This window comes from Diceros bicornis, chromosome 4, assembly GCF_020826845.1.
Source record: "Diceros bicornis minor isolate mBicDic1 chromosome 4, mDicBic1.mat.cur, whole genome shotgun sequence".
NCBI classification, from domain to species: domain Eukaryota; kingdom Metazoa; phylum Chordata; class Mammalia; order Perissodactyla; family Rhinocerotidae; genus Diceros; species Diceros bicornis.
In genome coordinates this window covers 55,994,139-56,007,810 of record NC_080743.1, presented here as the reverse complement: position 1 = coordinate 56,007,810, position 13,672 = coordinate 55,994,139, and the positions used below count along the sequence as shown (strand labels likewise).

Below are 13,672 nucleotides of genomic sequence, written 5' to 3'. Positions count from 1 at the left end.
CGGGATAAACAGCAGGTTGGGGGGGTGGGGTTCATCTCAGGGGAAGGGTTTAGTTGGGTAAACATAAACCCCAACTTTTGCCATTCTTTATAAAATGATTTTAAAGGCAAGAGGTGTGTGTGTCGGCATGGGGAGAGCCTTAAATACGGTTACCTCCAGTCGCATTCTTGTGTGGGAACCCAGGTTTCCAGCCCAGCAATCCATGGGCATTGTAAGGATTCTAGCCCCCTAAGCAGTCCACCAGGGAGGCTTGGGAGTGGCTCCTCAGGAACCCCCACTGGAAGAGTCTCAAACCGAGCTCCTCAGCAGATGTTCTGGACTGAGAACTCTCCCCACAAATGATACCCACAGGGGACATTTAGATTGAGAGGTTGCACAGATCTGCCCCACATCTAGGAGACTGAAAGACAGCCCTAAGTAAGGTGCTTGGCTCCAGAGCTCCCCAGAGAGAATCAAGATGTCCGAGAGACCCTTCTGAGCTGCCCAGCTGCTTCTACTGCCTGACCCCTCGGAGCTCCAGAGCCTCCCTCTGTGCTCCCTCCCCTTCACTCGCCCTCCTGTAGTGGTGCTTGCTGCAGCCCTCCTTGGTTGCTTTATTTATTTATTTTGCACCAACAGAGTTGCTGCAGACTCATTCTTGCCTGGTTTAAAAAGCGAGAGAGGAAAAAAAAAAAGAAGAAATGCTTTCTGGCTCTTTTCTCTACCTCCGTCTTGCCAGCAGCGGCTGCAGCAGCAACAGCAGCAGCGGCGGGCAGCTGGGCAGGCGGGCAGCCGGGCAATAGGGAGTGAGGCACACGGGGGAGGTGCGGGGGCTGAGGTGCAGCTCGAATGGGGCAGGCCCCCAGCCCTGGACAGATGCAGTGCCCAACTTGATGCCACCCTCCAGCTTCTCCGGTAAGTGCCCCCACCTCCTGTCCCGAAGCTGCAGCTGCGCTTCTCCATACCATTCTCAGAGACAAGGCCAGACCAGTGTTCCTGTCAAGGCTAGAGGGTTTGTGCCCACCCCTGCCCCCCAGCCAACCACTGATCCTGGCCCCACAGGACTTTGATGGGAAGACTAAGTTGCCCCAGGTGCTCCTGGGGGGAAGGACTCCAAGGAGACCTCCCTCCAGCTCCCCAGTGCTCCCTCTTCCTCTGGGAAGGGTTTTTCTGCAACCAGTGTGGCTATTCCAGAAATCTTTCCTCCACGAGCCCCCTCCCCACGCAGGTCCCCACGCCTCAATCAGGGTATTGCTTTAAAGAGGATCCCAGGTTCAAATGTGTTTCTGGACTGCCACAGAGAGACAAGAAGAAGAAAGCACCCTATTCCTTGCGGGGAGGATGCCCCAGACCCCAGCGCATTTAGGGACAGAAAGAATTGGTTCTGACACCTATCTTTTCTGGCAAAGTGGGTGTAAGCCAGTCTTGTAGCCATGGAGATTGGCAAGGGAAGTTTGTGATTAAATTAGCCACCTTATAAATAAAGAAAAAGGGTTGGCCCCAGATCCCCCAGCCCCTAGCCCAGCAGGCTTTAGGGACCAAGAGGAAACTCACAGGAGTGGGAAGGAGGGAAGCTGGGTTACATGCTTCGTTGCACTTTGCTGAATGCAGAGCAAGAAGAATGAGCAAGAACTGCAGCAGTAGTGATAAAGAGCTAGCTGTCAGGTGGACTTCCCAGAACAGGCACAGGGAGAATGAGGGAGGCTGGGACTTTTCTCTCCCTGGAGAAGTCAGCATGCTGTAGAGACCTGTTAGGCTGGGACAGGGACAAGAGGAGTCTGGCCAGCAGCCTTTGCCTGCCGCATGCCATTCTTTCTTGTGCCCAAGCCTCAGAACAGTGTCCTACATTCCTCTGCTCTTTGGCCTCTTTCTTCAGTTTCCCAACTACTACAGTCCTCTGAAGTAGCCATAGGATAGCTGCCAGAACGATCCTTCCAGAGGAGGGTGTAGAGTGGGAAGGGAAGGGGAAGAAATCACAACATCTCTTAACTGCCTCTCCTTAGTTCCATGTGGGAGAAAATGGGCCATGTAGTAGAAAGCTGACCCTGTAGGACTCAGAAAGCCTGGAACCTGAAAGCCCAAAGGTCATCAGGATCTGCAGCTAGAAAGAAACCCAGGCATCACGCCTCCCAGGGAGCATCAGTTGGCTCTTGTCCTATCTCTTTAGCCATCCCTTGCCAATTCCAATTCCCCTCCCTTGGGGTCTCTATTGGCATTGAACAGGGTGAGTCGAGGAGTCTCACCACCTATGGGACCCCTTCTCCCCTGTGACACCAGTCGGTCTCCAGTGGTCATCATAGTCACTATCTTCCTGATTTTGCCCAGGCCCCTGGCACCCAGAAACCCACTTTAAGTTGACAGGCTGTGCACACAGCCTGTGCCCAGAGATCTGCTGTGCCAGCCAAGGGCTCCCTTGCTCCCACCCACAGTGTCTGGTCAGGTGCTGTCTCTCCTCACTTGTCTGTGCCTCCCTGGCTCACAATCTGTGTCCTGTGTATTGTTCAGGCAGCTGAGGCCAAAGGGGAGAAGAGCTCTCCCTCAGACTCACACACTGGACTTGAATCAAGACACCATTAAGGAGGGATATAAGAGAAGCCTAAGTTTGAGGACCAAGCAACAAAACTCAAAACTGAGGCATCTCTTGTGTCCCTCACACACCCCAATGTCATCTGTAGGGGAGGAGGGGTTGCCCTTGGGGTTCTTGTGAGGGATTCAAGTGCCCCCTGCATCCTGTGCCATGGCTAATGTGCAGCTTGGCTGTCGTCCACACAGGCGCTCTGGGGAGATTGGATCTTGCTAGTCCAGGGCCTCAGGCCCTGGGCCAGGCTGGAGGAGGGCAGAGAGGCAGTAAGTGGAGTCTGAGGGGCAGAGCTGAGGCCGGCATGTTTCCCAGCCTTGGATGACTTAGTCAAGGTGAGGCCTCTCTCCAGTCAGGATCTAAGGATGTGATTCCCCTGAGCCTTAGACAAAGCTATGGGTAGATAATATGGGAGACGAAGGGTGGGCAGAGAGGGACAGAGCAGACCTTGGGGAGAGCAGATATGAGGGAGAAGGGACCTAAGGTATTCCTGGATCTCATAGATATAGGAAAAAAAAAGTTATTTCCCTGCTGCTTCCTGCCCCATTCCCATAAAACTTTCCTCACAAGAATCAGGCTTGACTAGGGTTCCATGAGCTCGTAAGCATTTGGCCTGTTACCCAGGGCTGGGAGGGGGAGGAAAGTAGAGATTCCCCAAAGAGGAGCCCTGGGGGGCTCCAGGAAGGTGTGCACCAGAATTCCTCCTGGTTCTGCACCCTACTTGCTGGCAACGCTGAGATGGATAGCTCGATCTCTCTCTCCTTAAGGAGGCCCAGGGAAGTCCAGGGTCACCACCATCTGAAGGCACTGTCCCGAAAGGGCCATGTCATCATCTATTCCAGGAATGAAGAGGGGATGGCTGCGGCCACAGCTCCAAAGCAAGCCTGGCCCCCGTGGCCCCCCCTCCTTTTCCTGCTCCTCCTGCCTGGAGGGAGCAGTGGTGGCTGCCCTGCTGTGTGCGACTGCACCTCTCAGCCCCGGGCAGTGCTCTGTGCACACCGGCGACTGGAGGCTGTACCTGGGGGACTCCCGCTAGATACTGAACTCCTGGACCTGAGTGGGAATCGCCTGTGGGGGCTTCAGCGGGGAATGCTCTCCCGCCTGGGCCTGCTCCAGGAACTGGATCTCAGCTACAACCAGCTGTCCATCCTTGAGCCTGGGGCCTTCCATGGCCTACGAAGCCTACTCACCCTGAGGCTGCAGGGCAATCGGCTGCGAATCATGGGGCCAGGGGTCTTCTCGGGCCTGTCTGCCCTGCTGCTGCTGGACCTCCGCCTCAACCAGATTGTCCTCTTCCTCGATGGAGCTTTTGGGGAGCTGGGCAGCCTGCAGCAGCTGGAAACTGGGGACAACCACCTGGTGTTTGTGGCTCCAGGAGCCTTTGCGGGGCTGGCCAAGCTGAGCACCCTCACTCTGGAGCGCTGCAACCTCAGCACGGTGCCTGGCCCGGCCCTGGCCCGTCTCCCAGCACTGGTCGCCCTAAGACTTCGAGAACTGGATATTGGGAGGCTCCCGGCAGGGGCGCTACGGGGGCTGGGGCAGCTAAAGGAGCTGGAGATCCACCACTGGCCGTCTCTGGAGTCCCTGGAGCCTGGGAGCCTGGTTGGGCTCAACCTCAGCAGCCTGGCCATCACCCGCTGCAATCTGAGCTCAGTGCCCTTTCAAGCACTGCACCACCTGAGCTTCCTCAGGGTCCTGGATCTATCTGAGAACCCCATTTCATCCATCCCAGCCCGAAGGCTCAGTCCCCTGGTGAGGCTCCAGGAGCTACGACTGTCGGGGGCGTGCCTCACCTCCATTGCTGCCCACGCCTTCCATGGCTTGACTGCCTTCCACCTCCTGGACGTGGCGGATAACGCCCTTCAGACACTAGAGGAAACAGCCTTCCCTTCTCCAGACAAACTGGTCACCCTGAGGCTGTCTGGCAACCCCCTGACCTGTGACTGCCGCCTCCTCTGGCTGCTCCGGCTCCGCCGCCGCCTAGACTTTGGCACGTCCCCCCCTGCCTGTGCTGGCCCGCAGCATGTCCAGGGGAAGAGCCTGAGGGACTTTGCAGACATCTTACCTCCAGGGCACTTCACTTGCCAACCAGCCCTGATCCGAAAGTCAGGGCCACGCTGGGTTGTTGCAGAGGAGGGGGGGCATGCTGTTTTCTCTTGCTCTGGAGATGGAGACCCAGCCCCCACTGTCTCCTGGAGGAGGCCTCAGGGGACTTGGTTGGGAAGGGCTGGGAGAGTAAGGGTCCTAGAGGATGGGACGCTGGAGATCCACGCGGTACAGCTACAGGATAGGGGGGCCTATGTCTGCATGGTCAGCAATGTGGCTGGGAATGACTCCCTGAGGACCTGGCTGGAAGTGATCCAAGTTGAACCACCAAATGGCACTCTCTCTGACCCCAACGGCACCATGCCAGGGGTCCCAGGGCCTTTCTTCCTGGATAGCAGAGGCATAGCTATGGTGCTAGCAGTCGGCTTCCTCCCTTTCCTCACCTCAGTGACACTCTGCTTTGGCCTCATTGCCCTCTGGAGTAAGGGCAAAGGCCGGGTCAAACATCACATGACCTTTGACTTTGTGGCACCTCGGCCCTCTGGGGATAAGAACTCTGGGAGTAACCGGGTCACTGCCAAACTCTTCTGACCTTTCCTTCCACACTGTGGACCCAACCAAGCGAGCTTCAGATACAAAAGGGGAGGAGAACCAAGACCACTTGGACCAGAACCTAGTCTCAAGTTGCACAGATCTCTCACACCTCCTGCCTGCATCGTGCCAGCAGCTAATGATGCCTCCTGAGAGAGTCTGCCTCCTCGTGCTTTTGCAGTTTGAGGATAAGCATTGTCATCTCTTCCCTGAGAGTCCAGGGAGCTGAAGACGTGGACCCTGTAGTCAACCCAGCCCTCCTCCCACCACACACAAACCAGGAAACGTAACCAAGGCTCTAGTCTGCCAGTCTAGCCACCAGGCTTTCTTCACACACACTTATACCCTCTAATAACCAATACCAGCTGCCAACCACAGCTATAAGATTATTTCAGAGGTGGGGCTGGGAAGTGCCACTTGCTTCTTGGAGTCTCTGCTCCTCAACTAGGTGGTCTCCCTCTCTTTTCTGCTCTATCCCCTCCCCAGGTGCAAGGAACTAGGGCCAAGGACCTCAGGCTAAGGAGAAAAGGATGTGAGTGTGGGATGGGGGATGACAGACTCCCATGTGTACACGGGCACTGTGTCTGCATGAGCTGCCAACCTGCCTCTGTCACATCATTAAACCTGCTGCCAAAAGGCCATGACAGTAGCAGTGAAAACTAAACATGATCTCTGGAGTTTTCTTTACTTCAGTCTTTTTCCACCCCCTATTTCTGTCAAATCTCCCTCTTCTCACCCCTTCTGCCTGCCCATTGAGCATGTATCCCAATGGCCCTGCCTGAATCTACCACAGCCTGACAAACAGGGGTTTATGCAAAAGGCAGCCCGTCAGGCCTGGAGAGATCAGCACTCCCAGCCCATTTCACTTTCAACCCTTTGCCCTGCACTCTCTCTCTCTGGAGTTGGAGGAGAGATCCTCTGCCTTCCAAGGGATCGCTATGCAGAAATTCCAGCCCAGGACACCCAGCTCCTTCCCTTCTGTCTCATTCTTGTTGGGATCTCCCTACCATTCCTGTGTCACAGATCCCTAGTGCCCTTGAGGGGAAGCAAGAAGGGAACTCCTAGAAAATGACTAACAAAAGCAAGAATCTGCAGTTGTCAAAGGAGAGAGACCCAGAACACAGCAGGACTAGGCTTGGAGGAACAAGGGAGGAGGGCACCGCACTCTGCAGTGAGAAGCAGAGGGAAGAAGGAGCAGCAGAAACTGCCTAGCTCATTAATTCCCACTACCCTTCCGCAGTTTCCCCCTGTTCCCTGTGTGGTGCAGCCCCAGGGGGAAGCTGTCTCTGGAGAGAGGTCACCTTCTTACGGAGACCCCAGATGCAGAGGCGGTGTGGGAGGAGGAGATGCTGACTGCCTCTGAGTGTGCTTCATATAGAGGTCAAAGCAGAGCCAATAAAAGTAGAGATGTTGAGAGCTCAAGGGACAGGGCAGCAGCCTCAGCCTCATTGGAAGGGGAGAAGAGAGGAGAAGGGACTGAGAAGTGAGAGTCACCCGGCCCTGGGGAGCCCTCTCTCCCTCTGCAACAGCATCTGCACAACATCTTTAATTCCCCTCCACCCTCAAGAGCCCCCACCCATTCCTCACTAAACAATACGCAAGCATCATGAGCTTCCTAACCAGTTCCTGCTGCTGTTGTCCTTGTTCTGAGGAGACTCCATTCATTAGAGGATTCCCAGCTCAAACTGTCCCTGACAGGTGGGAAGAGCCGGCACCATTGAGGAGGCAGCCAGACTTTAGGGCAGGCGAGCTCTTTAGTGGGGCAGAGGTGGGAATATGGCGGTGGGGCCGGAGGTGAATGTGAGAACCCTGCATTTTGGAGAGTGAGGCTAGACAATCTGACCATCTTGAGAGATGGATATCCCTGAGCCTCCAACCCTGGCCCCCACCACGCACACACAACTCTCTCAGCATCCTAGCAACCTCCCCCTGAAAGGTTTCCCGGGCGCAGCCCTTTCTCTCCTCTCCAAAATCTTCCACCAGCAGTTTATCAGGTTAGGACTTGGAGGTCAGGCGCTAGAGGATCTCACCCAGGTTACCCACTCTGCAATGCAGAAAAGGGCAGAAGTAGCATTGCCATGCAGAGAAATCTTCTCTGGAAGCCCCTTGAGGCAGTGGGGAACAGATGGCATGTGTCTGGAGCGGGAGATGCTGCTGCCTGAGAACCCAGGTCTCCAGAGCAGCGCCGCCCAATAGAAATAGAATGCGTGTCACATATGTAACTTCAAATTCTCTAGTATCACATTAAAAAAGCAAAAAGAAACAGATACGATTAATTTCAATACTATATTTTATTTAACCCAATGTACCCAAATTATTATCATTTCAACATGTTATCAATATAAAAATTAGTAGTAAAATATTTTACGTTATTTCCTCATAATAGGTCTTTGAAATCCAGCGTATATTTTACACTTACAGCACATTCCAATTCGATCACTAAATCTTCACCAGAAATATCTGATCTGTACTTGGGTTTCATAACATTCGCTGTTGAAAAAGCCAATCACACATCCAAGTTGTTCCAAACATATTAAAAGTTTTCCAATAACTAAATCAAGTATCGGTTTTAACATTTAATCAAAATTAAACAAATTTAAAATTCCATTCCTTAGTCATACTAGCTATCTTTCAAGTGCTCAATAGCCACATGTGGCCAGTGGCTACTGTATTGGACAGCACAGCTCCCTACACTACAACTTTGGGCATAGACTAGGGCTTCCTTGGCAGAGGTGGGCAAAGTGTCCCTCAAGAAGCACATTCAACTCAGGGGAAATGCCTGTAGAGTTAGCCCCCACTACCACGCCTTATTCTCCTTACACAGCTTTGCCAGAATATCTCCAAGGAGTGAAGCTCATTCATGTAACAAGGCTACTGGGATGAGCACTTCCACAGTTTGTCCAATCATCAGCAAGCTAGCCCCTTATCTCCCCTATCTGGGAAGGCTACCCTTAGCTCAGGTGCTATTGTACAAGCTGGTGCGTGTGCGTGTGTCGACGAGTGTGTGAATGCAACCAGGGACACATGTGGGTGGTGTGTGTGCATGTGCTGGGATGTTATGGTCCACATCATGGGGGCAATCCAATGGAGGCTCTCCCAGGGTGGAGTGTGTGAATGCAACCAGGGACACATGTGGGTGGTGTGTGTGCATGTGCTGGGATGTTATGGTCCACATCATGGGGGCAATCCAATGGAGGCTCTCCCAGGGTGGGGCAGTAGTAGAGAGACAAGAAAAATTTACTGAGGGCCTATTCTATGTCAGTGGCTATATATATGTTTTCTTATTTAATCCTCACACGAACCCCATAGATAGGGCATCTTAGCTGATGGAACTAAAGGTCAAACAGATTAAGTAACTTGCTGAAGTACACAGAGCTAGTTAGTAAGGAAGCTGCTTTTGAACTCAGGGCTGACCCAAACCGAAATGCTTTCTACCATACTGCCACACTGCTCCAGCCACTGTCTAGAGCACCTTATAACCTGCTCTCAGGGCCTCTTAGCTGCAGGACCTGACCTGTGAGAAGGGTAAAATCCAGGGTCGTCTTATACCCCACCCACTCTGAACAACTTTTTAGGGGGACTGGGGTCAGTTGTTAATGCTTACCTTCCTTCAGAAGCTCTAATGCACCTGATTCAGGATGCTGAGTGTTGGTTTTTACTCTTTCTCTCAGTTCCCTCTCCCAACATCCTTGCTGCCTCTGCCCCAGGGACCAGCAGAAATTCCAGGAATCAGATGGACTGAAACGAAATGCCTGGCTGCCAGCAACAAAGCCTCTAGTGATTAAAAATGGAGGCTTCAGATTTCCTAGGCCCTTGTCTGGGTTCTAACCTCAACAACCTCTTAGGGCAGAGAGAGGCTGCTCAGGAATTTCTAGTATGGTGGAACAATCTGAGCTGTTTCAGATTCAAGGAGAATTTGACTCTTCCTACCTTCTGCCTACCCTGCTTGACAGAACCTTCCTGAGGTCACTCCATCCCAGCCCCTCCTCCCTCCACCCCTCCTCTCTTCCATTTCAGACATGGTCTCACCTAAGCTGAGAGAAGTTTGGACCCAAAGATACTCTGGCAGCATTTCAGCACTCCCCATTTTGGTCCCTGATATATTCTAATTTCTCCATTTCCTTTGCTGTGCTGGATTCAATTCAAGGGATGAGAACCCTGCAAGGCAATGATCCTTAAGTTTTTGGGTCACAGACTCCTCTGAGAATACCTGGTGCAAGCTGTGAACAAAAATGTTTGTATTTTGTCATCCTGAGGCCATCACAGACTCCATGGAATGCAGGTAAAGAACCTCTGCTGTGAGAAGCCTCAGGTGGCAGGAAAAAAGGCTGTGGGCTTAGGCTGCCTGTGCTCCTCAGGGTACATCAGAGGCAAGGAGAAAAGGCTGCGAAGGACTGTGGTGCTAAGTAGATGTTAGCACAGGTAAGAGCAGGTGGTAGGATGGACCTGGTAAGAAAATACACTATTGCCTCCAGCTTCTCCCCTCTTCTGTCCCCCGTCTCCCACCAGTATCCATCTCTCAGAGACAGGCAGGAGACTCTGGATGCGACTTTTGCTCTAATAAGTGCGTGTGGTTGTCATTCAGGCTGGAGAGCATCTGAGAGCAGGGACTCCTGAGTCCTCTTCCTTCAAACTGCTTTGTAAAAAGAATTAAGTAGGAAGACTTAGAGCTGCATAGCAGCAGCAAGAGACGCTGAGGAGGCTGTCTCTCTCCTAGGACACCTGCTACAGTTCATCAATCTGATCTAAAGACTGAAGAGCAGCCCCAGCATAATTTCTGATACTAAGGCCCATGCTCCCAGTTGCTGGTTTCTGGTGAAGAGCCTTGAGTGATGGGAGAGGAAGGGGTGACTCCTACAACGGGCAAAGGGAGTGTGCTGTTTTCCAAAAACTCAAATAGCTGAATACCATTTGAATGGATCGTTTGCATGTTGTCCAGGAAAGCAACTCTGTGAGCAGCCAAGGCTCTGGAAGCAGGCCACTTACTGTGTTTGAGAACCCCTCAGTGCCCAGTCCTCAGCTAAAGTCTACTTTCCCGCTTTGGCTTTCTGAGTGCAAACACCTGCCAATTGAATGCACCTGCCATTGAACCCAAACCTTAACTAGTTTCACCTACTGCCTCCTGTACCCTGTTCAGAACACCCTTCAAGGAAAGAGCATGAACTCTTCACAACTGGAGATAAGAATAAAGAAACTACAATTCACCCAATCCTAGCCTCTCACAACTACTGGTTTCAATCCTGATTTGGGCTCTTAGAGGTGAAATGACAAATCCCAAATACACAGTGACTTGAGAGTGAGTTTGGAATCTTCTCACCTAAAGTTACCCCTTCCACTCCCCAACCTCCCTATCCAGCCAGTTAGAAGTCAATCCTCCTTTGAAAATTTTCTTTCAAAATTTTGAAAAGTAACTACACCTGGCATTTCACTGCTCTGATTAGGAAATTCCTCCTGTGGTTTAATTTTTAATTTTTAATTTTTAATCCCTCTTTTTGGACTTCTACTTCATTTCCTCTTTTTTGCCCACCCCCTCCCATTGGAGCTGGAGGATAATGGGCCCAAAAAGTAGGCCTGTGCTTTTTATAGCAACAATGGATTTTCTTCCTTGGGTCTGAGCTATTACCTTTTAAAAGTGAAAAGAGCTATATCAATCAAGGCACTCAAATACCTAGGAATAATATTAACAAGAAATATGTAAATTCCATATGATGAAAACTTTAAAATGCTACTGATGGTACATTAATGACAAACATGTATATAGGAAGATTCTATATCATAAATACAATTCTCCCTCAGATAATCTAAAAATATGTGATTCCAACCAAAATAACATTAACACTACAATCAAAAAGTAAATTGTGGTATATTCCCATAGTATACTGCCACACAGTAATGAGAATGAATGGACTAAAACTACACACAAGATGGCTGAATCTCACAAAAATAATGTTGAACAAAAGAAGCCAGACACAAAAGAATACAGACTGTGTGATTATCTTTATGTAAAAAGTAAAAACAGGCAAAACTAGTTTCTGCTATTAGGAGTCAGAAGAGTGGTTACCCTTGAGAGGAGTATTGACTGAGAAGGGACACGAGCAGTTCAGGCGCGCTGATAATGTTCTGTTTCTTGATCTGGGTGTTGGTTACACAAATGTGTTCCATTTTTGAAAATTCATCAAGATGTATACTTTTCATTTGTGCATTTTTCTAGATGTGGTACATCAATTTTTTAAATTGTGGTAAAAAACATAACGTACATCAATTTTTAAAAAACAATATAGTACTAGAACATGAATAGAAATTAGTGGAACATGAAAAATCCAGACATAGATGCAAACACATATGGCAATTTGGGTCTTATAAAGGTAGCACTCAAAAACAATGGAGAAAATATGGATTATTCAATAAGTAGGGTTGGATAAAACAAACAAAATTAAGGTGGATCTCTAGCTCACACTTTTACACCAAAATAAATTCCAGGTGAATCAAATGTTTACATATACAAAAAGACACTATAAAAGCATTTAAAGAAAACATAGACGTTCTTAATAACCTTAGGTAGCGGGAGGCTTTTCCAAATATGACAGGAAACACAGAAGTTATCAAAGAAAATGTTGACAAATTCAACTACGTAAAAATAAAAAATACTTGCATAGAAAAAAAAAATCACCATAAACAAAGTAAAAAGACATAGGACAAACTGAGAAACAACTATTTTTAACTTGTATACGAACAAAGAGTAAATATTAAGAAAAGATCTAATAACCAATAAAAATATGAACGAAGCATTGAACAATTTACAGAAAAATAAAATACAATTGCCACTTGAACACTTAAAAAGATGTTCAATCTTACAATAAAAAATTAAAATTACAATGAGATACCATCTATCCTATCAGATTGTCAAGAATCAAAAAGTTTGATAACTTTTCACACGTTGCTGATGGGAGAGAAAATTGGTAAAACTTCCAAGGAAGGCAATTTCGCAATACTAACCAAAATTCTTTTCAAGCATTGCTGGTGGAATGAAAATGAGAAAAATCTTTGGAAGGGAATTTGCAAAATTGTATCCGAAAAAACAATGTACACACTTCTTTGACCTAGTATTTTCAGTTCTAGGTATCTATTATACAGATACACAAGAGCCAAATGCAATATACTTGGATATCAATATAATGTTAAAGGACTGGTTGAATATATCCCTCAGGCTTACTATGAATCTCACTATTAGGCAGATACATATGTGCTGCTATGGTAAGATATCTAGACTATATAAAAGGAAATTGCAAAGTAGTATGTATAATAAGTTACTAACTGGATAAATATATATATATATAATACGTGCATGTTAACTATAGAATATCTTGTGAAAAATTCACAAGAATCTGGTAAAACTGGTTGCCTCTCAGGGAGACTTAATAACCTTTTATTCCTTTCGAATTTTGTAGAATGTGCATGTATTACTTATTCAAAACAAACATATATTTTAAAAATTAATACAAAACGAAAAACTGACGTCCAAAGGCATCTCCCTAGATGACCAAAGATACAACCTCGCGTTCATTCAACAAACATTCACCGAGTGCTTATCATGCGCCAGGCACTGCGATAGAAGTGAGTGCCAAAGATCTCCCCATTACAAGGAGCGCCCAAGGCCGGGTCTCCAGAGTGAGCCCCCACTGAAGGGCTGGGGGTGGGGGCGGGGCGCAGGCCCAGACAGTGAGGCTCCCGGGGGCGCAGACATTGTAGACGGCCCAACCGTCCCGAGCCTGGAATGCACTCTTCCAAAGCAAACCGCCGCCCGCAGAAACCCGCCGCCTGCAGAAACCCACCCCCCTTCTCGTCCCCACAGAAGGCACCCCCAGCCGGTGCCTTCGCGCCCGCCGTCCGACCCGTTTCCCTCAGTCCCTAGTGGAGAGCCGGCCCCTGACGCCCGCGCTACCGCAGCGCCCTTACCACGGGGCGCTCGCAATTCGGGTCCCTCTCCATCTCTCCTGCTGCCGTGTCGGTCCTCATCGTCTGTTTATTCCTCGGCAGAGGAAGGGCGCGGGCCCTCGCTCTCTGCCGCGCAGCTTCTTCCCCTCGACCTTCTCTCCATCTCCACGAAGCCTATTTTGTTTTCCCCAAAAATGTTTTCCCTGTCTCCTGTGTCCCTGTCACGGTATGAGGACCAATCGAGGCCAAAAGTCGCAGAGGAAACAAGCGGCAGAGCATCGCTCATCATGAGGCTGCTTTCCAATGGTCACTTGGTTGTGGGGTGGCTTTGCACAAAAGCACTAATTTTGTGCAAACGGTGACACGCATGAGTGACTCAACCCCCTCGCGCCTCAGGCCCTGCCTAGAAAGCACTGCTTTTCGCATAAGGCTTAGGAGGTGGAAGCCTCCCCAGTAATTGGCCTTGCGGTGGGCCGGATGGACTGCGTGAAACCTCTAATTGGCTGTTTAATTCTCAGCAGGTGCAATCTCAATTGACAACGT

General features: G+C 49.7%; 1 protein-coding gene across 1 annotated transcript; it reads left to right on the top strand.

Moving 5' to 3' along the window:
- Window positions 1–3,399: 3,399 nt before the first annotated feature.
- Window positions 3,400–5,581, top strand: LINGO4 (leucine rich repeat and Ig domain containing 4). The gene has a single exon (XM_058539172.1). It carries the CDS (start codon window positions 3,413–3,415, stop codon window positions 5,192–5,194), a length of 1,782 nt encoding a protein of 593 aa, XP_058395155.1. The 5' UTR covers window positions 3,400–3,412; the 3' UTR covers window positions 5,195–5,581.
- The last annotated feature ends 8,091 nt before the right edge of the window (window positions 5,582–13,672 follow it).

What these genes read in the sequence shown, in the direction of transcription:
- LINGO4 (XM_058539172.1), top strand. Translation starts at nt 3,413, where the DNA reads ATGGCTGCGGCCACAGCTCCAAAGCAAGCCTGGCCCCCGTGGCCCCCC.